At 41.4% G+C, this 24,991-nt stretch overlaps 1 protein-coding gene across 1 annotated transcript; it reads left to right on the top strand.

Moving 5' to 3' along the window:
• Positions 1-640: 640 nt before the first annotated feature.
• LOC115788642 (chitin synthase chs-2-like) lies at positions 641-24,673 on the top strand. The gene is made up of 22 exons (XM_030741766.1): positions 641-666; positions 817-952; positions 1,262-1,450; positions 1,549-2,422; positions 2,614-2,797; positions 2,948-3,043; positions 3,391-3,546; positions 3,642-3,816; positions 3,934-4,035; positions 4,145-4,286; positions 14,298-14,498; positions 14,607-14,722; positions 14,892-15,060; positions 15,192-15,371; positions 15,508-15,786; positions 17,487-17,664; positions 17,761-17,783; positions 17,943-18,007; positions 18,293-18,403; positions 18,566-18,780; positions 18,868-18,964; positions 24,557-24,673. The coding sequence occupies exons 1-22, from the start codon at positions 641-643 to the stop codon at positions 24,671-24,673; spliced, it is 3,831 nt and encodes a 1,276-aa protein (XP_030597626.1).
• Positions 24,674-24,991: the final 318 nt, after the last annotated feature.

The raw sequence follows: 24,991 nt of genomic DNA on the forward strand, positions 1-24,991 counted from the left end.
GAAATTCAGCAAAATATTATCCGTCCATTCTCTTCCGCTTAAAAAAAATGTTTTATATATATATATACATATATATATATATTTTTTTGTTTGTTTGCTTTTTTTTGTTTTTTCATTTTTTTTTTTACAATAATAGGATATTTAATTTAATGAACACATATTTCTTAGACGATGGACCCTTGCTTTCTTTTTTGGACAAAACGGCTAAAAACAGTAAAAATTATTACAAATAAGTGTTATTTTGTATTTAATATTCTGTAGCCTCAAGACAAAGTAAAAATGTTATAATGAGAAAAAAAAAAAAAAGGTTTCTGGGTGTTTCCTGCATATTCCAGATAGCCAAAGTAGTATCTATTCAACTTCTCCAAAAGAAGACTGGACTTCTGTCACTCGTGTCTTTTTTTGTTAGTCAGTATCCTAATAAAGATTCTGGAGTAAACTCTGAATGATCTAATAACACATTTCGATCTAAATTGATATCTAAATTTAATTACATTTGAATTCTTGTGTCTGGTTTGCTCATATTTCTCTTCACCTGCTGCAGAATATCTCGTACATGAGGGAGTGGCTACATGATGAGTCATACCTGCACCTCTATATAGTGGATCCAAACAGACAGCATTCATTTACTATTTTCACCATGGAGGAGCAAAGAGATCCACCAAAGTAAGTCTAATCTGTAAAAGAATGGCATTTTAATATTGTAACTATATAACTTTCATCTATTACAAAACCTAATAAGAAAACACTTTGTTCTTATCTACACTGTTTACATGCCTTTCTACCTCAGACTGACATTTTGGTCTCTTTATTCAGGAGGCCATGGGACACCTGTCAAGAGGTCCCAATCACTGAAGATGAACAGACACCATGGAAAATGATCAAATTGTTAAAGTTCATCTCTTTTATTGCTGTAGCTATTTTTGTGTTTGGATTGGCTCTATGCAGCAAGGTTTGTTCTTTTTATTACATTTGTTAATGTATATGATATTTATTGTGTATATATGACTGCAGCTGCTGCTCAACACTGATTGTAGGACCATTGTAAGACTGAGTTGACAGAAATAGGATTCTTGTACACTTTTTTGTCTTTAACATGTTAGCAGCTCTAGATTATTTAGTTCATATTTGGTATGATAATAGATAAATACTAATACTAAGAAATTAATCACTGAGAGCAGCTGCTTGTTTGAGCTTGCCTAATCAGTGCACTAATATTTATTCTAACACATATTCAGAGATTTCTTCTCCTCTCTTACAGACTTCTTTTCTCCTCCTAATCACGTTGTCCAATGAAGGCACAAAGACTCTCTCTGCTGAGCACAAACCTGTTGCATTGCTGTGTATCGCCTGCTCTCTCATCATGTCCAGTGTCTTTCTATTCCTCAAAAGCATCTGGAAAGCATGTTATAAGACATCAAAGCCTCCCAGAAAAACAACTGTAGCCCTCGTAAGCCAACACTGACTGATAAAAACCAAAAGTTTGCACATTTTAACCTTTTTTCTCATCATGTTTTCAAAGTTAATCATCTTCTGCTTCTTCTTTAGGTTCTGTTCTTTGAGTTTCTGGCATCTGTAGGTGCAGCAATTCTCACCATTGTGGCAATGCCACACTTGGACATTGTGACCAATGTGACAATACTGAATGGAGTAGCTATCCTCTCTGCGGTCCTACAGCTGGTTGCCCAGTGTACTGCCAAACAAAGAAACTGCTTCCTGCTGCCTTCCACCTTTGGTTTCATCCTCATTTTGATTGGTTACATCCTGTTTCTTCTCTTATACATCATGAAGAATCCTTCTGATATGAAAATGGCCATCTGGGTGGGGCTGGCTGTTGGAGGGTCCATTTTAGTGTCTTTCAACTGGTGGGAAAACTACTTCAGAATAATCTCACAGAACAGCAGCTCCATCTTTCTCAAGATCCTGTGCAAAGACATAACCAAATGCAAGAACATGCTGCACATCCTCTCCAGCCTCCTCAGGATTGTGGTGACTGCCTGTGTAATTGTGGCCTATGTCCCTCTAGCCAAAATGGACTGGGACTTCCTGACCTCAAACACAGAGACAAGGATTATAGCCATCATCGTTGGGGTCCAGCTGATCTCCTCAGCACTCTGCCACTGGTTTGGCTTGGCAGCCTGCAAGATGCACGCCCTGCGACGATGCTTCCTCCTACCTCTGTACCTGGCCTCTCTGTCTGTCATGGCTCTGTTCATCATTCCAGTAATTGTTTACTATCAGGACTACAGAACAAGCCTGAATAGGACTGCAAACATCAATTTCACAGACTACTGTGAGTTAGCTGTAGATGGAAGAAACCAAAGCCTGAATGGCAATGTGTTTCCACAACTGGTGCTGGATGTTACACACACTCTGTGCTTCCTGGACATGTCTAAGACAGCTGACATTGGTATACTCACAGGTAATGAAGAAGAACTATTAAAATTATAGTAATTTGTTATTTACAGTAAAATCACTGGATCAGCATGTTTAGAGTTTGTGTGCATGCAGGTCCAACTCCTAGTTAGTCAAGACTGTTTAATTTTCATGTAATATGGTGGAGACAAAGGTAGTGTCCTCATGATGAACATGATTTTCTTTATCCTCCTTCAGGTTCGGCAATGTCCTGGTGGATTGGTCTTGTTCTGGTAACCCTACATCTCTGGAAGCTCAATGTGTACCGCATCCAGAGGACTCAAGATCTGTTCATCAGGAGGCTGTATGAGGGAGCCTTTATCGAGCAGTCCCTGCTCCTCAACATCCGGTTTGATATCCAGACCAAAGAAAAGATAAAAAAGTAAGTTTGTGCCACTATTCTTTAATTTGTTCCTTTGGTTCATTAAGGTGTTTGGACATGAAGTTTCTATAGGTTGTCACTAGATTTGGGCAGTTTTTTTTTAGAATGATGCTGTCTCACCTTGAACTTTGCAAATATTTTTATGCCAAGACTTAGGGATTTTGAACGGGTGATGGTGTATCTATGTGCGACCATGTGGCATGAGACCTACGATGAGATGATGAACATTATAATATCAATATTCAGGTGAGTCCCAATGATTCTGCCAAAGAATTATTTAATCTTTCTCTTCCTCTAACTTCAGTCTCTCATGAGTTTCTACTATCTTTTGGACTTTCCTCACACGGAAACTTAAACATAAATTTAGTTATTCCTTAAACCACTTTAAAATATTATCAACAAAGAGTGTTTAAGATCTGAAATTCAGCTAAAGCAAAGCCAGCTGTAGTGACTAATATCTATGTTACACTCAAGAATAGTTTCCAAAGGACTTTGGCCGAGCCAGTTTACATTAGTGTGATCTTAACAACTCCCAGATTTACTTTCTTGCTGTGGTTTTCCTCATACTTCCTCGTTATGCTTGATCCCTGCAGAATGGACAAGTACAGACCAAAGGAAAACCCAAAGATCAACGATTTCACCTTTGAAGCTCATATCTACTTTGATGACGCCTTCATAGATGTTGAGGGGAGTCGCCACCTGAATGAATATGCTGAGAACCTTGTGACAACCATTAAAGAAGTTTATGTGTATGTTTACCTACTGTCTGCTGTTGGTGCATTCAAGTCCAGCACTGACCTGACATTACAAATATTAACAAAGAGCTGTCTCTCTCTGTCATCAGTATATTCAAGAACATTGATGAAAAGTTCTTCAGAAAGCAGCAGCAAGTCCCCAATCAGAATATCATAGAGACGCCATATGGAGGTCGTCTTGTCATCACCATGCCTCATGGGAACAACATTGTGGTTCACTTCAAGGACAAAGAACGCATCCGCCACAAAAAGAGATGGTCTCAGGTAGGGAAAAAACAAACTGCAGCCTCCAGACATGTAAGGTTGATCATCTAAACTCTTGAGTTGTGAAAAATCTTTGGTCCACTGATTGCTATTCTTTTTTTTTTTTTTTTTTTACAGATCATGTATCTTTATTATCTTCTGGGCTGGAAACTTATGTCCAAATATTACACTCGGTTGCAGAGGGGAGAGGATGAGAAGGAGCTAATGAAACAGGCCAAGGTAAGATGGAAGAGGTTTGTTCAAACTTGGATGCACACATTTCTCATGGTACGTAACAGTTGACCACAGCATCAGTGTGAAACAAAGCAAATTGTATTTGGCTCTTCAGAAAGAGAAGCACAACACCTACATCCTGGCTTTGGATGGGGACACAGACTTCCAGCCATCTGCTGTGATGTTGCTCATCGACCGTCTGAGAATGTACCCTCGTGTTGGGGCAGCATGTGGCAGGATTCACCCCACTGGATCAGGTTTGCACACAGTAACAAAATAAAAGAAAAACTAATGAAAAAGTAGGGCATTGTAGAGATACTATAGTTGGTTTGGAGGAAATATTAATTTCTGAATGGCTGAAAAACAAGGAGTCACGTGAGGGAGCTTTGGGGCATGGCGGCACCCCAGATAAGCTCTCATCCTCCGCCCAAGATTATGGACAACTAAACTTCATAAATTCTCCACAAAAGTTTATCTAAAGCTGTAAGTGGTCAGTGCTCTTACACAGCTCAAAGTGATATTGAACTATTTAGGTTTAAAGCAGTATAATAGACCAGGGAAACTGAAGTGTGCAGACCCACCTGAAAATCCTTGCCACTATGGACACTAACCCTCTTAGCGCCACTAGCTCCATAGATAGCCAGAGCAATAGCATGGGGGAGATTCTTGCCGAAATAACAAAGACAAATACAACTTTGGAGAAAGTGGCACGTGATGTAACAACAATCAAATCAGACACAACAGAGCTCAAGAACGCAGTGAATGTTTTGCAAACACGGCTGGAGGAGGCAGAAAGCCGCATTGCTGAGGTTGAGGATACAAATGTTAGTATGGCTAATGAAAACAAAGTAATAAAACAGAGTTCAGCTATGGAGCTGTGTTGATGATTAGAAAAATTGAGGAAGGCAGAAAAACATTAAGTTGGTTGGGCTGAAAGAAGGTGAAGAATGAATGAGTATATAAAGAAGATACTTGATGAAGGACTAGGTCTACAGGGGGGATGAGTATGAGATATGAGATCCTGCTGAACACCATTAATGAACAGCAGTGGGACCACCCTGATGGTGTTCACATTATTGCGAGAGACTTTAGTAAGGCCAACTTGAAGAAAGTACTCCCGAAATTCCACCAACATGTCAAATGTTAACAAATGGGGAGAACACTCGGAACATGTTTACTCCAACATTAAACACGCTTACAGAGCCAAACCCCTCCCCCACCTCAGCCAGTTCAACCATCTTTCCCTGCTGCTCCCCCCAGCTTACTCACACCCCCTCAGGCAGAAAGCCAGGCCTACTGTAAAAACCATTACAACCTGGCCTGAAAATGCACTCTCCGACCAACAGGACTGCTTCACCTACACAGACTGGGACTTATTTGAACATGAGGACCTTCACAGGGATGCTACTGGACTAAATTAGGTTCTGTATTGGAAATGTGACTGTTAGCAAAACCATCCGGGTTTTCCCTAACCAGAAACCCTGGATGAACAGCCAGGTCCGTTCACTCCTCAAAACCCGCGATGCTGCCTTCAGGTCAGGCGACAGAGCTCTGTACAGTACTGCTCGAGCTGACCTGAAAAGAGGAATTAAAAAAAGGCAGACTCCACATGCAGTCTGCCAAGGCAGACTACAGGAGGAGAATAGAGTCCCACCTGTCCAGCAGCAAAACACAGTGTAACTTCAGAGGCTGTGATGTGACAGCAGGAGACCTGAGTGTGTCACTAGCAGAGGAACTTAACTGTTTCTTTGCTCGCTTTGAGACACCACAGGACCACTCAATTTCAACCTCTCCCTGGCTTAAGCAGTCATCCCCCCTGCCTGAAAACAGCCGCAATTATCCCTATGCCAAAGAGGTCGCCTAAATGATTAAAACCCTGTGGCCCTCACACCAGTAATCATGAAGTGCTTTTAGAGACTGGTCCTCCAGCACATAAAGGACCATCTCCCCCCACTTTTGACACCCATCAGTTTGCATATCGTGCAAACAGATCCACAGAGGACGCCATCGCTGTAGCTCTCCACTCTGTGTTGAGCCACTTGGAACAGCAGCAGCATTATAAATTGTATATTGTTTTTATCATATTTATTGGCTTTTATTGTCCATGTGAATTTTATTCTGTAGTCTTATTATATTTATTGGATTTTAGTGGTGGTGTTCAATTCAATTCAATTCAATTCAATTTTATTTATATAGCGCCAAATCACAACAAACTGTCGCCTCAAGGCGCTTTGTATTGTGGGTAAAGACCCTACAATAATGCAGAGAAAACCCAACAGTCAAAACGACCCCCTATGAGCAGCACTTGGCGACAGTGGAAAGGAAAAACTCCCTTTTAACAGGAAGAAACCTCCAGCAGAACCAGGCTCAGGGAGGGGGGGTCATCTGCCGCGACCGGTTGGGCTGAGGGGAGAGAAAGACATGCTGTGGAAGAGAGCCAGAGATTAATATCAATTAATGATTAAATGCAGAGTGGAGTATAAACAAAGTAAATAAGGTGAATGAGAAACAGTGCATTATGTGAACCCCCCAGCAGACTAGGCCTATAGCAGCATAACTAAGGGATGGTTCAGGGTCACCTGATCCAGCCCTAACTATAAGCTTTATCATAAAGGAAAGTTTTAAGCCTAATTCTAAAAATAGAGAGGGTGTCTGTCTCCCGAATCCAAGCTGGAAGCTGGTTCCACAGAAGAGGCGCCTGAAAGCTGAAGGCTCTGCCTCCCATTCTACTCTTAAGTATCCTAGGAACCACAAGTAAGCCAGCAGTCTGAGAGCGAAGTGCTCTGTTGGGGTGATATGGTACTATGAGGTCTTTGAGATAAGATGGTGCCTGATTATTCAAGACCTTGTATGTGAGGAGAAGAATTTTAAATTCTATTCTAGATTTAACAGGGAGCCAATGAAGAGAAGCCAATGTGGGAGAAATATAATCTCTCTTTCTAGTCCCTGTCAGTACTCTAGCTGCAGCATTTTGGATCAGCTGAAGGCTTTTCAGGGAGCTTTTAGGACAGCCTGATAAAAATGAATTACAATAGTCCAGCCTAGAAGTAATAAATGCATGAATGAGCTTTTCAGCATCACTCTGAGAAAGGATGTTTCTAATTTTAGAAATATTGCGCAAATGCAAAAAAGCGGTCCTACATATTTGTTTAATATGTGCATTGAAGGACATATCCTGGTCAAAAATGACTCCTAGATTTCTCACAGTGTTACTGGAGGCCAAAGTAATGCCATCCAGAGTAAGTATCTGGTTAGACACCATGTTTCTAAGATTTGTGGGGCCGAGAACAAGAACTTCAGTTTGATCTGAATTTAGAAGCAGGAAATTAGAGGTCATCCAGGCCTTAATATCTTTAAGACTTTCCTGCAGTTTAACTAATTGATGTGTGTCATCTGGCTTCATTGATAGGTAAAGCTGAGTATCATCTGCATAACAATGAAAATTGATGCAGTGCTTTCTAATAATACTGCCTAAGGGAAGCATGTATAATGTAAATAAAATTGGTCCTAGCACAGAACCCTGTGGAACTCCATAATTAACCTTAGTGTGTGAAGAAGACTCCCCATTTACATGAACATATTGGAGTCTATGAGATAAATATGATTCAAACCACTGCAGTGCAGTACCTTTAATACCTATAGCAAGCTCTAATCTCTGTAATAAAATGTTATGGTCAACAGTATCAAAAGCTGCACTGAGGTCCAACAGGACAAGAACAGAGATGAGTCCACTGTCAGAGGCTGGAGGAAGATCATTTGTAACCTTCACTAATGCTGTTTCTGTACTGTGATGAATTCTGAAACCTGACTGAAACTCTTCAAATAAACCGTTCCTCTGCAGATGATCAGTTAGCTGTTTTACAACTACTCTTTCAAGAATCTTTGAGAGAAAAGGAAGGGTGGAGATTGGCCTATAATTAGCTAAGACAGCTGGGTCAGTGATGGCTTTTTAAGCAGAGGTTTAATTACAGCCACCTTGAAGGTCTGTGGTACATAGCCAACTAATAAAGACTGATTGATCATTTTTAAGATTGAAGCATCAATAATTGGAAAGACTTCTTTGAACAGTCTAGTAGGAATGGGATCTAACAAACATGTTGCTGGTTTGGAGGAAGTAACTATTGAAGTTAACTCTGAAAGATCAACTGGAGCAAAAGAGTCTAAACAAATACCAGCAGTGCTGAAAGCAGCCGAACATGAAGATCAATCTTTGAGATGGTTATGAATAATTTTTTCTCTAATGTCTAAAATTTTATTTGTAAAGAAATCCATGAAGTCACTACTAGTTAACGTGAAAGGAATACTCGGCTCTACAGAGCTCTGACTCTTTGTCAGCCTGGCTACAGTGCTGAAAACAAACCTGGGGTTGTTCTTATTTTCTTCAATTAATGATGAATAGTAAGATGTCCTAGCTTTACGGAGGGCTTTTTTATAGAGCAACAAACTCTTTTTCCAGGCTAAATGAGCATCTTCTAATTTAGTGAGACGCCATTCCCTCTCCAGCTTTCAGGTTATCTGCTTTAAGCTGTGCGTTTGTGAATTATACCACGGAGTCAGGCACTTCTGATTTGAAGCTTTCCTTTTCAGAGGAGCCACAGTATCCAAAGTTATACGCAGTGAGGATGTAAAACTATTGACGAGATAATCGACCTCACTGGGAGCAGAGTTTAGGTAGCTGCTCTGCACTGTGTTGGCACTGAAGAGCATAACAATGAAGGAATTAGATCCTTAAACTTAGTTACAGCACTTTCACAAAGACTTCTACTGTAATAAAACTTATTCCCCACTGCTGTGTAATCCATTAAAGTAAATGTAAATGTTACTAAGAAATGATCAGACAGAAGGGGGCTTTCAGGGAATACTGTTAAGTCTTCAGTTTCTATGCCATATGTTAGGACAAGATCCAGAGTATGATTAAAGTGGTGGGTGGGCTCCTTTACATTTTGAGAGAAGCCAATTGAATCTAACAATAGATTAAATGCAGTGTTGAGGCTGTCATTCTCAGCATCTACATGGATGTTAAAATCACCCACTATAATTATTTTATCTGAACTGAGCACTAAATCAGATAAAAAGTCTGAGAAATCATACAGAAACTCTGAGTAGGGACCAGGTGGACGATAGATAATAACAAATAAAACAGCTTTTTGATTTTCCCAATTAGGATGGACAAGACTAAGAGTCAGGCTTTCAAAAGAATGAAAACTTTGTCTGGGTCTTTGATTAATTAATAAGCTGGAATTGAAGATTGCAGCTAATCCTCCTCCTCGACCTGTGCTTCGAGCATTCTGACAGTTACTGTGACTCGGGGGTGTTGATTCATTTAAACTAACATCTTCATCCTGCTGTAACCAGGTTTCTGTAAGGCAGAATAAATCAATACGTTGATCAATTATTAAATCATTTACTAATAGGGACTTGGAAGAGAGAGACCTAATGTTTAACAATCCACATTTAATTGTTTTATTTTTTGGTGCAGTTGATGAAGCTGTATTATTTATTGTTTTTGAATTTTTATGCTTAAATAGCTTTTTGCTGATTTTAGCTTTGGTTTTTGGTGGTCTGGGAGCAGGCACCGACTCTATGGGGAGGGGGTTTTGGGGGGATGGCAGGAGGAGAGAAGCTGCAGAGAGGCGTGTAAGACTGCAACTCTGCTTCCTGGTCTCAACCCTGGGTAGTCAGTTTTTAGGAGGGTTAATAAATTTGGCCAGATTTCTAGAAATGAGAGCTGCTCCATCCAAAGTGGGATGGATGCCGTCTCTCCTAACAAGACCAGGTTTTCCCCAGAAACTTTGCCAATTATCTATGAAGCCCACATCATTTTTTGGACACCACTCAGACAACCAGCGATTCAAGGAGAACATGCGGCTAAACATGTCGCTCCTGGTCTGATTGGGGAGGGGCCCAGAGAAAACTACAGAGTCCGACATCGTTTTTGCAAAGTTACACACCGAGTCAATATTAATTTTAGTGACCTCCGATTGGCGTAACCGGGTGTCATTACTGCCGACGTGAATAACGATCTTACCAAATCTATGATTAGCCTTAGCCAGCAGTTTCAAATTTCCATGAATGTCGCCTGCTCTGGCCCCTGGACGACATTTGACTATGGTCGCCGGTGTCTCTAGCTTCACGTTTCTCAAAACAGAGTCGCCAATAACCAGAGTTTGTTCCTCGGCGGGTGTGTCGCAGAGTGGAGAAAAACGGTTAGAGACGTGAACAGGTTGGTGGTGTACCCGGAGCTTCTGCTTGTTGCTCTGTTTTACTGTGCACTGGTACCTCTTTTCCTCTTTAAACTGAATGAAATTCCTCCCAAGAGAGACAAATAAAGAATCTTGAATCAGAGCTACGCTCACATGCTCTTTGTGGATTACAGCTTAGCCTTTAATACAATCATCCTGAACTGCTCACCCTAGGTCCCCCCCCCTCACATGCTCCTGGATAAAGGACTTCTTAACCAACCGGCCCCAGGCTGTGAGACAACGTAAGTGGCCGATGTTGCTGCATTTATACCTGTGCAGGTGCATTGCATGTGTTAATTACCTTTCAGTCGTGTCCCAGAAAGTGTTAGACATGTGGTGTCGGCCGACAGAAACATCTCTTCTTTGTACAAAATGGAAGGGAAGCAAGGAAGGAATGCAGGGAAGGAAGGGTGTTTCTTTGGAGGTGCGCTTACGTTATGGCATATTTATATAATGATGTAAGGGCAGCAGCTCCATCTGGTGGCAGATGGCTGCATAACATTTAGAACAAACATTTACCAGCACTGGGTTAATTAAAACCTTAATATTTGGGCTAACCAACTAGTACATCTAGTCCCTACTAGTAACAATAGCAAGGACTACTTGGCCAATCAAGTAATCGCGCACATCCCTACTGAACACCATGAAAACCAAAGAGATCATCATCGACTTCAGGAAGCACAGGACTGACCCAGCCCCCCCTCTACATCAACGGCGAGCGTGTGGAGAGGGTCCACACCTTCAGGTTTCTTGGTGTCCTCATCTCTGCTGAGCTTTCTTGGTCAGATAACATCACAGCTGTTATCAAGAAGGCTCAGCAGCGACTTCTCTTCCTGAGGGTTCTCAGGAAGAACAACTTGGACTCAAACCTGCTGCTGACTTTCTAACTCTCATCCATTGAGAGCCTGCTGATGTACTGTATCACAGTATGGTACAGCAGCTGCACTGAGGCAGACAGGGTCAGGCTTCAGACGGTAATCAAGACAGCACAAAGAATCGTTGGCTGCCCTCTCCCCTCCCTGATGGACATCTACACCTCCCGCTGCATCAGCAGAGCCAGGAACATCATCAAGGACAGCTCACACCCTGGCTTTGACCTCTGACCTGCTGCCCTCTGGCAGGAGCTACAGGAGCAGAACAAACAGACTCCAGAACAGTTTCTTCACCAGAACAGTCACCACCCTGAACTGTGCAACACCCACATCTCTGTGCAATATTATATTATTCATACTGAACAATATCTATCACCCCTATAATGTGCAATATCCAATATTCATTTTCAGATTTTACTCTTTAGGGAGACAAACCATGAGCAGAATGAAACACACACACACACACACACACACAGAGTAATGGAGACCAGGGGTTCCATTACCTTTACCTGCTTATATAGTTTAAGGATTGAGGTTTTTAAATAAGCTATATAAAAAAAAAAAGAACACATTGTTTGGAGTATTCTTTATTGAGTGTGAATTAGTGATGTGTGAGAAACCGAAGCTTCGATACGTGCTTCGAACCCTGGGCTTACATCTCCAGAGAACCACTGCTTCGAAGCTTGCTTCAGAGCGAAAAAAAAAAAAAACATGTGACATATGACGTCCGAAGCAGCAACTGCTTCGGTCTCGGACTGGATCACCTGACTGGTTCAGGTATTCGCTGGTTAAGAGTGAAGGAGCGAGAGCGAGACAGTCAGCCCGGTTCATACTCGCACAGTTTCAGCGTTCTTATGGCCAACAGTTGCTGAGTTATGAATTAAAGACAACCTTTGCTGGCTCGTCCTTTCAACGTGATGACGGACGCTGTCGTATCAAGATTAACGCAACAGCGGTAGTTACACGAGCACAGCCAGTTAATGCCATGTTTTCTCAGCATTCTGTTCAATAACACAACACACATATTCATCCATCTTTATTTGTAAACCGAACCTGATACAATGATATTAGGTCATAACGTGTGTGCCTCAAACAATGCAAAGATGCTTCAGATCATTGCTGACTGGTTTGATTTCACAGGCGGAGCTTTGAAACTTTGGCGCGATACTCAGAGTATTTAAGACGACTAAAACGCCGTTTCATGCCCTGTACCAAACCTGCTGTGCGTCAGTGACGGCTGGTTTTTGTGAATTTCAAACTTTCAATAAGAGAGCCATCTCATTTTTCCTAAGTATGGGAATATTTTGATTTGTTGCCACCGAATAAGGTAAAATCATTTCAGCGTGTCCATCCATCCATTTCTTTTCAATTGGAAATTTGTGCAGGTAGGACGAGCATGGAAAAAGAAAAATGCTGATGCTTAAACCACATCAATAGCCCAAAAAATATAATGAGGTTACAGCCAATTAATCTCTCCGATCTTTGTCGCCAGGCAAAGGAATCCGGCGTTGCCATCGGAGCATTTCGGGTATTAATAAACTACTTTATGATCAACAAAACATGACACTAAGTCCGGTTTAATTTAAAACATAAAATTATGCATCCACGTTTAAATTGGTGACCATTAGCGGCCAACGACGTTCAACTTGTCGAAAAGCAAACAGGTTAGCTTGAACAACGTCACTGGCCGAAGATGCAGTGATCACAACACACCTATTCAGTGTTTATTCAAATATAATACTCATAGTGCCACATCATTCAAGAGGTGCTTTTCTTTCTTTCTTACTTCCTGGTCACACCAGCTTCTTCTTTTCCGTGTGAAGGGATGTTCTCAAAGGCTGGGAAGCTGTCCCTAAAAAGAGAAACCAGTGAAGTCCATCTACTGTGGAAACATTATTCCTAAATAATAATAAAAAACCGAGATGCAAAAGCACACATTTCCTGCACACCAAGCACAATAACAAAGGAAATAACTGTACACCAAAAAAAAAAAAAAAAAACGAGGGGGAAACGGATCAATCTCACCTACTGACTCATTATTACTGAACATCTTCCCTGTCCAGTATGTAATTTAGAATCAATGACAAACCAAACCATTTTCCAAATATATTTATTTATTATCATTTCATAGATGGAATTACTCAGGCAGATGATTTTTACATATGGGATACAAAGAACAGATACATAAAACAGGTCATTTGACGAATTGTCCCAACACACGTTAAGAAGTGTTATTATACACATGAAAGGTGCGTTACATCTGCAGGGCTTCATTTGGCTCTGCAACAACCATTGTGGTCAGCAGATGTCCCCCAGGAGTACTGAATGAACCTTCGAGTAGCGAACCAATTTTTGAAACAGTGGTTCAAAAAGGTTCAGAGCTTCAGAAAGCCTCGTTTTGCCATCACTAATTTTCATTCTGTGTTATAGATATTTGGTGTGTGTGTTAAGGTTAGCAGTACTCACCTTCTCCTAGTTATCTTTAGCAGGATGTGGAGCAAAAGATTGGAGGGTGCACGATCACCTGCTTATGAGCCCCTGGGGCAAACCAAAATATCACATGAGGGGAGTTTAGATTAAAGAGTTTTAATATGGATGTATAAAATCAATTAAAAAAAAGCATGTTACTAAAATATTTTTATGAATTTGTATATATGTAAATATTCATTCTTTGTGTTAAATTTTGTTTGATTTTGGGAATGGGATTATTTTGTTTTCCTTTGTTTGGCTGCACCCAAACTTGGACCATTCTGGATGCTCACCTGTGGCAGGGAGAGTATAAAAGGAAGCCATTTGCTTGTAAAGTTGTTGTTGTTGTTGTTGTGTTGATGACTGTGAAATGGTCTGTTTATTTAATAAAGACTTCAAGTTACAAACGTTTATTTCAGCCTCATGCCTCTGCGTAAATGCCAGGGGACCGCAGGCCAAACTGACAAGTGGTGTCAGGAGTGGGATTTGAACCCATGCCTCCAAGGAGACTGCGATCACCGGCCAAACTGACACACACACAAACACAAACACAAATAATGGACGTGGCCAATCAGTGGGTACACAGTTCCAAGAGAACAAAAATTAATTCAGCTAAGAAAGAAGTAGATAGAGATAATGTGGAGGGTTATTGATACCTTTGCATTTCCTTGTGTTTCCTCTGCAGGTCCTGCTGTTTGGTTCCAGAAGTTTGAGTATGCTGTCAGTCACTGGCTGCAGAAGACAGCGGAGCATGTGATTGGCTGTGTGCTGTGCAGCCCCGGCTGCTTCAGTCTGTTCAGAGCAGAGGCTCTAATGGATGACAATGTGATGAAGACATATTCTACCAAGTCCACAGATGCAAGCCACTACATCCAGTATGACCAAGGTAATCTATATTGTTTGATATTATATATTCATTCATGAAATCAGTTTACAAAACACTCACTTTTTTCTATATTCCTCTAATGTATAAATATGTTTATTTTACCCACAGGTGAAGACCGCTGGCTGTGCACTCTGCTACTGAAGCAGGGATGGAGAGTGGAGTACAATGCAGCATCTGATGCCTACACCAACGCACCAATGGAATTCAAAGAACTCTACAACCAGGTGAAAACCTGCCCAATAATATTCCAATCAGTGTTGGGTTGTTATTCAAAAAGCAATTGATTTGTTGCTCTAATGCATTGTTCCTTTTTTTTTTTTTAGTCCAAGTAGAAAGTATCCATATTTTGTTCTTGTGCTGTTAGTTATGCTCATGTTAATTTGCCACCTTCAGCGTCGACGATGGGGGCCTTCAACAATGGCCAACGTGGTGGATCTGCTGGGCTCCACCACAATTATTTCCAAGAGGAATCCATCCATGTCCAAACCCTTCATGTTTTACCAGCTCTTTGGCATCATTTCAGCCATCCTGGCGCCTGCTACCGTCTGTCTTTTGGTTGCAGGTCAGTGTCATTTTTGTGTATTAGGAACTTTTGTGTTTTAGGAACACTGAATTGTTATTTGATGTAAAAATTAAATACATCTTGAAAGGCAAGGCAAATGTCTGAAATTCCCAGTCCATTGTGTCCTACAGGGAGTTTGACCTTCATGTTTAACACTGATTCTGCTGTTGCTCTGGTCCTCTCTGTGATACCTCCACTCATCTACCTGGGTCTTTGCTTCAAGCTCAAGTCAGACACTCAAATCACCATTGCCGCAGTCTTGAGTGTCTTTTATGCATTCCTTATGTTGACAGTGACATTGTCCATTATTGGTATGTTATATTTAACTGGTTTAACTTTAACTTATGCAGTCATTTGTCAATTTTATTCAGATTTTGTCTAATGGTTTGACAAATGCTTAAACCTGGTTTAACCCTAAACCCTGTTCCTCCATGTATCCTCCATCAGGCTCAATGATTAAGGAACAAACCATCCTGACACCCAGCAGCATTTTTGTCATCGCCATGGCCCTCATTTACATAATCACTGCAGTAATGCATCCTCAGGAATTTCCTCTGTTGTTCTATGGCTTTCTCTACATCCTCTGCATCCCCAGCGCCTACCTCCTGCTCACCATCTACTCCATGGTCAACATGAACAATGTGTCTTGGGGCACGAGGGAGACAAAACCTGCTGCTGGTACAGCTCCACCTCCAACTACCATCCCGCAAACAAAAGCACAGAAAGGTACTAGATATCAGACAGAGTTGTCATTGTTTGTGCTTAATGAAATGTAACTGAGGTTGCTGCCATAAGGTCAAGTATTTCCCCATCATGTTCTCACTATCATGCTTGAAATTTGCTTACTTCTGATACCTGGTCCACTTTGCTTCTGTTACTTTACAGGACATCAGTGCTTTTCTTGGTCGTATGAAACCGACTTCAAGCCCCCTCGATATCCTTCCTACTTCAGTGTTTATTAGTGTGTTTGACTCAATTGGCCCGTGCATAGTGGAAATGATTAATACTTCTCTTCAAATTGGCTCAGTTCCCAGCTTCTTTAAACAAGCTCTTGTTGAGTCAATTTTAAAGAAGCCTCATTTGGATCCATCTATCCAAATTGCCTTTTGTTTCAAAGATTTTGGAAAAAAAACAGTAGCAGAACAACTAGAAAACAGTGTTATGGACTCTTTCCAGTCTGGTTTTCGCAAATTGCACCCCACTGAAAGTATTAAAGTATCTAGTGACATTTTGATCGTAGCAGACTATGGAGAGTTCACAGTTCCTTTGATCTCCGTTGATCACAGTATCATAATAAACAAACTTAGGGATCTGTTTGGGATTGCTGGTGTTGTTTTAAAATGGTTCATGTCCTGAGAGATCTTTTACTGTTCATATGAATCAAGTGATGTCTGAAACAACAGTCTTGCCTTCTGTTTTCGGTCCAATTCCAAATTATAAGAAGTTGCAATGATATTTCTTATCATCTCTATGCTGATGACATTCAGTTATATTGTTTTTTCAGAGCCTCTGAGTTTTATAAATAGTTTGGTTTAACCATTGCTTGATTTCTGACAGAAATCAAGCAATTTCCTCCAGTTAAGTACTGATAAAATGGAAACATTGATTATTGTTCCTGACCACATGATTTTGAAAATTTGGTGACATATCAGCTCCTTATGCCCTTCTGTTGAATCAAGCCTCAGAAAATTAGGTGTAGTTTTTGACAGTTCAATGTCCCTTGAGCATCACTCCAAACAGCTGGTTCGGAATTGTTTTTATCATTTAATGAATATTTCAAAACTCAGATTACTGTTGTCAAAGGCTGAGCTTGAGATGGTTATTCATGCTCTTCTCTGGTTTGGATTACTGTAATGGTGTTTTTACATGTTTCAACAAATCAGCTTCGGATTGTCTTCGAACAGTGCAGAATGACTTTTAACTGGGACCAATAAAAGCTCTCATATCTCTCCAATTTTCGCTTCTCTTCATTGGTTACCAGTAAATTTTAGATTTCATGTTAACATTTTAGTTTTAACTTTTATGGCCTTGTATCACTAAGCTCCCCAAAACATCTCTGACCTGCTGAAATCATATTCTTTGTCCCGAGCTATTAGATCATCAGGTCAAAGGTTGCTGTTGGTCCCACGCACTCTGTTCAAAACTCGTGGGGATCAGGCTTTTCAGGCAGTGGCTTCAAGGTTGTGGAATTCTCTTCCACTGTCTTTCCACTGCACAGAGTCCATTTACTCTTTTAAAAAACAGCTGAAGACATTTTCATACACACAAGCATTTGACTAACTTGTTCTTTATGCTGTATTCTATTACGTTATATGTTATACTTTAATTTTTTGGTTTTTATTGTGAAGCATTTTGTGATTTTTATCTGTGAAAAGTGCTACATAAATACATTTTACTTACTTACTTACTGATTTTTATCTTTGCAGCCAAAAGCTTCTTCCAGCGGCTCCTCTCATGGGTCAAATGCTGCAAAAAATCCAGCCAGAGATCTCAAGGTGAACAGCCCAGCAGCCAGGAAACCATGGTCCCAGAGCCTGAACAGCCTGAACCTCAACCCCAAAACACTATTGTGGATGATATGAACATCTCAGAAGCAGAACAAGGGTATGTTCCAAAACTGGAAAATTGATTACAGTATATTGATTCTACATAGCATATATGATATTAAGGTTTTGTTTGTTCTGTCCAATTTTCATTCAGGCAATTAGATAGCCACATTCAAAGTAAGTGCATGAAATTCAGTACATATATATAAACCAGTCAAAATTCATATTACTCATTCATATTAATGGGTGATGTGTCCAAACTTTTGACTCGTACTGATTGTATATATTTTTAATGCAGCTGTGCTTGAATAATTTTTGCCTTGCCCTTTTCTAAAGGTTGGGTTGAACAGTTACAGAGTTTGTCCAGTGATATGACGTTGGAAGAGGACTCACTTGACCAGGTGTGGATGACTTAATGATGATCTCCGTTGTTGTCTTTAAATGATCCCTGTTTAGAATTTATCATCACTCAATCTATGAAAATGATGATCACTGTATGTATAGAGTGACATTTAGGCATCGTGTACGTTTAGATGGCCAAATGAACTCTGTATTTCATGATGCTACACATGCTGTTTAAATGTTTAATCAGCAGGTTATTTTTCCTCAAACTTTTTTTTTTTTTTTGACATTTCTTTAGTTTAAAACAACTCTAAGCATTGAAAATGTTTCTTTGACTTTTCCAGGAAGAGGAGAAATTCTGGGAAGAGCTTAAAAAAGAGTATCTTACACCTCTGCCCAATGACAAAGAAAAACAGAAGAAGATGGCCAATGAGCTGCGAGAGCTGAGAAACAAAGTAAGTGTGTGAAGATGAGCTAGATTGTGCACCCTGTACATCTTTAAGATTCAAATTTGTGGACACTGCTATTTTTGTTACCAAGATGAGCTTTGGTACTTCTCGAACAGGAAACCTGTGGAGTTAATCTTCTATTTCTCTTATTTTTTTCATTACACACAGATCAACTTTGTCTTCTTCATCGTGGATGCTATTTGGCTCGTGGTAACCTTCATCCTTCAGATCTTCAGTTCCACATTTTCCATCCAGATCCCAAAATTAGACCTTGACCTCAAGAAAACCGGAAGTTATATCCAAATAGAGCCAGTTAGTTTCATGTTCATTTTGGGATTTGGTATTTCAGTTCTGATCCAGTTCCTTGCGATGTTTTACCACAGGTGACAACTTACATCAAATTACTTTTTCTCCACAGTGTTTTGGTTCACAAAAAGAGAATCTAACATTCTCATTGTGTGTCCATCCAGAATCTACACCCTCATCCATTATGTAGCCTTTGTGGACACAGAACCCAAAGAAAAGAAGAAACTTAAAAAACAAGATTCATACCTGCCAGGCAAAAAGGTATTTGCAACTATATTACTGAACTATATTATAGAATATTTCTGAATTGCTGAAACACATCCTGAGTCCACCACCAATTTCCCCAAAACCTTGAACACAAATCCAAAAATTAAAGCTAAATTCACAAAACCACAGACTTTCTTGTCAAAATCAAACCATCACCACAAAATTCAGCTGGCCCGTGTGCAAAACCAGATCACACACGCAGCAAGTAAAAATATTTTTGAACAGACCATTTGTTACACACTACATCAAATAATTTCAGACACAGCATCCAGGGCATGTATTCAGTTCAATTCAATTATATTTATATAGCAAAAAATTACAGCAGTCACCTCAAAGCTCATTATATTATAAAGTAAAGGCCAATCTCCAACCTTCCTTTTCTCTCAAAGATTCTTGAAAGAGTAGTTGTAAAACAGCTAACTGATCATCTGCAGAGGAACGGTTTATTTGAAGAGTTTCAGTCAGGTTTCAGAATTCATCACAGTACAGAAACAGCATTAGTGAAGGTTACAAATGATCTTCTTACAGCCTCTGACAGTGGACTCATCTCTGTTCTTGTCCTGTTGGACCTCAGTGCAGCTTTGATACTGTTGACCATAACATTTTATTACAGAGATTAGAGCATACTATAGGTATTAAAGGTACTGCACTGCAGTGGTTTGAATCATATTTATCTCATAGACTCCAATTTGTTCATGTAAATGGGGAGTCTTCTTCACACACTAAGGTTAATTATGGAGTTCCACAGGGTTCTGTGCTAGGACCAATTTTATTTACATTATACATGCTTCCCTTAGGCAGTATTATTAGAAAGCACTGCATCAATTTTCTTTGTTATGCAGATGCTACTCAGCTTTACCTATCAATGAAGCCAGATGACACACATCAATTAGTTAAACTGCAGGAATGTCTTAAAGACATTAAGGCCTGGATGACCTCTAATTTCCTGCTTCTAAATTCAGATAAAACTGAAGTTCTTGTTCTCGGCCCCACAAATCTTAGAAACATGGTGTCTAACCAGATACTTACTCTGGATGGCATTACTTTGGCCTCCAGTAACACTGTGGGAAATCTTGGAGTCATTTTTGACCAGGATATGTCCTTCAATGCACATATTAAACAAATATGTAGGACCGCTTTTTTGCATTTGTGCAATATTTCTAAAATTAGAAACATCCTTTCTCAGAGTGATGCTGAAAAGCTCATTCATGCATTTATTACTTCTAGGCTGGACTATTGTAATTCATTATTATCAGGCTGTCCTAAAAGCTCCCTGAAAAGCCTTCAGCTGATCCAAAATGCTGCAGCTAGAGTACTGACAGGGACTAGAAAGAGAGAGCAGATTTCTCCCATATTGGCTTCTCTTCATTGGCTCCCTGTTAAATCTAGAATAGAATTTAAAATCCTTCTCCTCACATACAAGGTCTTGAATAATCAGGCCCCATCTTATCTCAAACACCTCATAGTCCCATATCACCCCAACAGAGCACTTCACTCTCAGACTGCTGGCTTACTTGTGGTTCCTAGGATACTTAAGAGTAGAATGGGAGGCAGAGCCTTCAGCTTTCAGGCCCCTCTTCTGTGGAACCAGCTCCCATCTGCAGTGCTGAAAGCTGCTAAATGTGAAGATAAATCTTTGAGATGGTTATGAATTATTTTTTCTCTAATGTCTAAAATGTTATTTGTAAAGAAATCCATGAAGTCACTACTAGTTAAAGTGAAAGGAATACTCGGCTCTACAGAGCTCTGACTCTTTGTCAGCCTGGCTACAGTGCTGAAAACAAACCTGGGGTTGTTCTTATTTTCTTCAATTAATGATGAGTAGTAAGATGTCTTAGCTTTACGGAGGGCTTTTTTATAGAGCAACAAACTCTTTTTCCAGGCTAAATGAGCATCTTCTAATTTAGTGAGACGTCATTCCCCCTCCAGCTTACGGGTTATCTGCTTTAAGCTGTGTGTCTGTGAATTATACCATGGAGTCAGGCACTTCTGAAGCTTTCCTTTTCAGAGGAGCCACAGTATCCAAAGTTATACGCAATGAGAATGTAAAACTATTGATGAGATAACCTACCTCACTGGGAGCAGAGTTTAGGTAGCTGCTCTGCACTATGTTGGCCCTTCCACCTCCCCGCAAAGAAAAACCCCTCTATTGGATTGAGGAAGGGGCTGTAAGGTGGATGGAACACGTTCATGTAGCGCTGGTTGTTTGTAGACCACTCGCATATCTGGACAGCACGGTGAAAGTTCACAGTGTCCCTAACCGGGACGTACACAGGAGACACTGCTTGCTGATCCAGCTGTTCACGTGCAGCCATTGTGATCCTTTAGACAACCCTGGAATGTGTGGAGGTGTCTGGATTAGCATGACAGTGGAGGACCCCACAGTCACCAATGGCTGCACAGAGGGTGACATTGCCACCCCGCTGGCCAGGGCCTTCCACATGTTACATGAAAAGGGCACCCCTGCCACTTGCATGTGGTCATTGTTCAATTCTTGGAAAGGGGGAGTGCACTTACAAATGTATATTGCCAGTCGACATTGCATTGTAATGAACATCACAGTACTTGTAGTGTGGCATACTGTGTGTCAAATGTTGTACAGAATGGAATAGTGAATGTCCTGATGATGCTGCCACAGAGAATCTGCTCAGACTGGGTTGAACCCTTTGTCCATCTCGATAGTATCTTGACAGTAAGTAACGTTTTGGGCAACCTTCTTCAGAAGAAGGATGTCGTTACTTACTCTTGAAAGTACTATTGTAATAAATTATCTCCCAGGAGTGTTCCGGCGTCTTTTTCTCCTCACTATCTTTGTTCCTGCACCCCCTTAATTACTGGATGTGTGTAATTGGCATGCACATTTGGCCTGCATAATCTCGTGGACAAGGACATGGGGTACAATGGTTGCCTGTATCTCATCGGTGATGACTGTTCTCGGTCGTCCTCGTCCTCTTTCTCCTCGTCCCCCTACCTCTCACAAGCACTCTTACTTCTCTGCCTCTCTGTATGTGTCTGTCCATTGTAGATGCACATGTGCCACCTCCACACTAAATTTACTTTTATCCTACCCAGTTGGTCTGGTCACATCATTGGACAAATGTGTTCAACGTGTTTGCTCTTTTACAAGAAAGAGTGCTTGAGTTGCACTGGACGTGTCTGAGTGCCTGAACTGTGTTAGTGGTTTGACCAAAAGTCTGTGTGATTTGAGAAATTAGGCCTCTGTGGATTTGGTTAAGGGAATGGAGTTTAGAGTTTTAGCAATTCAGAAATACTGTATTGCAAGGCATAGATGGCTTGTATTCTTTAAAGGGAAATTATTATTCAGTTGATTTAAGATTTAAGATTAAGATAGTGTTTATTTGTCACATGCACAGTTATACACAGTACAATGCACAGTGAAATGTATTTTGTACCTGCAACCATATATACACACACATATAAATAAGAAGAATAAAAATAAAAAAAAGTAATTCACACTATACACTATACTCTATATACTATACACTATACACACTTTTATAAATTATAATATTTACATTGTGCAATAATGGTCCAGTTAGGGCTCAGAGTTGAGCAGACGGATGGCTTGTGGGTAAAAACTCTTCTTCAACCTTTCAGTCTTAGCCCTCAGGCAGCGGTAACGCCGGCCTGATGGGAGCAGGGAGAAGAGAGAGTGTCCGGGGTGGCTGGGCTGTTTTAGGATCTTCATGGCCCTCAGCCTGCACTGCTTGGTGTAAATGTCCTGCAGGTTGGGGAGGGTGGTTCTGATGGTCCGTTCAGCTGAACGAACCACCCTTTTTAGGGCCATGAGGTCCTGCTTGGTGCAGTTTCCCATCCAGGTGGTGATGCTCCCACGCATGATGCTCTCGATGGTGCAGGTGTAAAAGTTCCTGAGCACCTTGAGTGGGAATTTGAAGTCTCTCAGCCGCCTGAGGAGGTAGAGACGCTGTCTGGCCTTCTTCACAGTGATGTTTATGTGATGAGTCCAGGACAGGTCCTGTGAGATGGTCACTCCCAGGTATTTGAAAGTGTCCACTCTTTCCACCTCAGCACCACTGATGACAAGTGGATGGTAGTCCCTCTGCTGCTTCCTGCTGAAGTCCACGATCAGTTCCTTTGTTTTGCTGACGTTGAGCAGGAGGTGGTTCTCCTGGCACCAGTTCTCCAGGCGGGAGACCTCTCTCCTGTAGGCTGTCTCCTCATTGTGAGAGATTAGTCCCACAACAGCAGTGTCGTCAGCAAACTTGATGATGACGTTGGACTCTGACGTGGCCTCGCAGTCATGGGTGTACAGTGAGTACAGCAGAGGGCTGAGCACACAGCCTTGGGGGGATCCAGTGTTGAGGGTGAGGGAGGATGAGGTGAGGTGACCCACTCGTACCACCTGTGGTCTGCTGGTCAGGAAGCTGTGAACCCACCTGCACAGGGATGGGCCCAGGCCCAGGTCCAGCAGCTTAGAGACCAGCCTGGAGGGAACTATGGTGTTGAATGCTGAGCTGTAATCTACAAACAGCACTCTCACATAGTTCCCCTTACCAGTGTCTATGTGTGAAAGGGTCTTGTGGAGGAGGAAGGATATGGCGTCATCTGTGGATCTGTCTGGTCGGTATGCAAACTGTAGTGGGTCGAGGGTGGTGGGCAGTGAGGAGGTGATGAATGTCTTGATGAGTCTCTCAAAACACTTCATCACCAGGTGAGTGCTATGGGCCTGAAGTCATTGGGGCTGCTGGGGTGTAGTTTCTTTGGGACAGGGACTATGATGGACTTTTTAAAGCAGGTGGGAATCACACACAGTTTCAGTGAGAGGTTGAATATCAGTGTAAACACAGGTGCCAGCTGGTCAGCGCAGGTCTTAAGGACACGTCCACTAATACCGTCTGGTCCAGCCGCTTTCCTGGTGTTTACACGTCTAAACGCCCTCCTCACGTCGCGCTCCGTCACAGTGAGTGTCTCCGCCCCTCCGGCCGGGAGCGCAGCGGGATGTCGGCTTCCCGACTCAAAGCGCGCAAAGAAGATGTTGAGTTCATCAGCCAGAGAAGCGTCGGCACTCACCGGGTGTGTGTGTGGTGCTTTGTAGTCCGTGATGGTGCGTAGTCCCTGCCACAGTCCCCTGGAGTCAGACTGTTGTAGTTGCTGTTCCAGTCTGCGGCCGTAGCGATGTTTAGCCTCTTTCACTGCTCTGCGGACGTTGTATGATGCAACCTTGTAGTCCTCCATGTTCCCAGAGGCGAGGCCGGAGTTGTAGGCAACGGTGCGGGACCTCAGGGCGTCGCGGACAGATTTATCCACCCATGGCTTCTGGTTGGGAAAAGTCCTGATGGTCCTCCTAAGTGAAGTGTCTTCAACAACTTTCCCAATAAATCCCACAACAGTTTCCGTAAACTCCTCGATGTCTCCGCCCGCGCTGCTGCGAAACATGTCCCAGTCGGTTGAATCCAACGCACCCTGCAAAATCTGCAAAAGCCTTCCTTTAAGCACTGTATTGACATGATTGCAGCTTCTGTGTTTAGATTATTACCAATAGGCAGAAGTGTTCCAGATGTGGAGGTTTTAATATGTGCTAATATTTGTTCACTTGCCTTCAAGGATGACTCCAGCTCGAATACAGACTCAGTCTACAGCTCAATGGGGAAACTTGACATTGAGGACAGCAATGTCGAGTCAGAGTTCACCAGAGGATCTTATGAAGAAGATCAGGTGTGAACATCTGGTGCTGCTGTGTAGCACTTTAAAGTGTTCACTGTTTGAGATTTGACCAAAATTGTCCATATGTATTATTTATCTTTTGATTTCATTAATTCAAGTGCAATTTATTTATATAAGAAAAGCTTCTGTTGATCCAGTCTGAACATATCAAATCATACAAGGATATATGTATAAGAAAAAGCAGAAAGTGTCAGTGAAAGCACTACACTATTTGCTCATTTCTCTGTCCCCTCACCTCCATGTGGTTGTGGTGGATAGCTGCCCCTGCCTGAGCCTGGTTCTGATGGTGTCTTCCTGTTAAAAGGAAGTTTTTCC

The sequence above is a fragment of the Archocentrus centrarchus genome, chromosome 11 (genome assembly GCF_007364275.1).
Source record: "Archocentrus centrarchus isolate MPI-CPG fArcCen1 chromosome 11, fArcCen1, whole genome shotgun sequence".
NCBI classification, from domain to species: domain Eukaryota; kingdom Metazoa; phylum Chordata; class Actinopteri; order Cichliformes; family Cichlidae; genus Archocentrus; species Archocentrus centrarchus.

What these genes read in the sequence shown, in the direction of transcription:
- LOC115788642 (XM_030741766.1), top strand. Translation starts at nt 641, where the DNA reads ATGGAGGAGCAAAGAGATCCACCAAA. An exon ending in ACAAAAAGAGATGGTCTCAG is followed by an intron (nt 3,817 to 3,933) that starts GTAGGGAAAAAA and finishes TTTTTTTTACAG; the next exon opens with ATCATGTATCTTTATTATCT. An exon ending in TCAAAGAACTCTACAACCAG is followed by an intron (nt 14,723 to 14,891) that starts GTGAAAACCTGC and finishes TGCCACCTTCAG; the next exon opens with CGTCGACGATGGGGGCCTTC.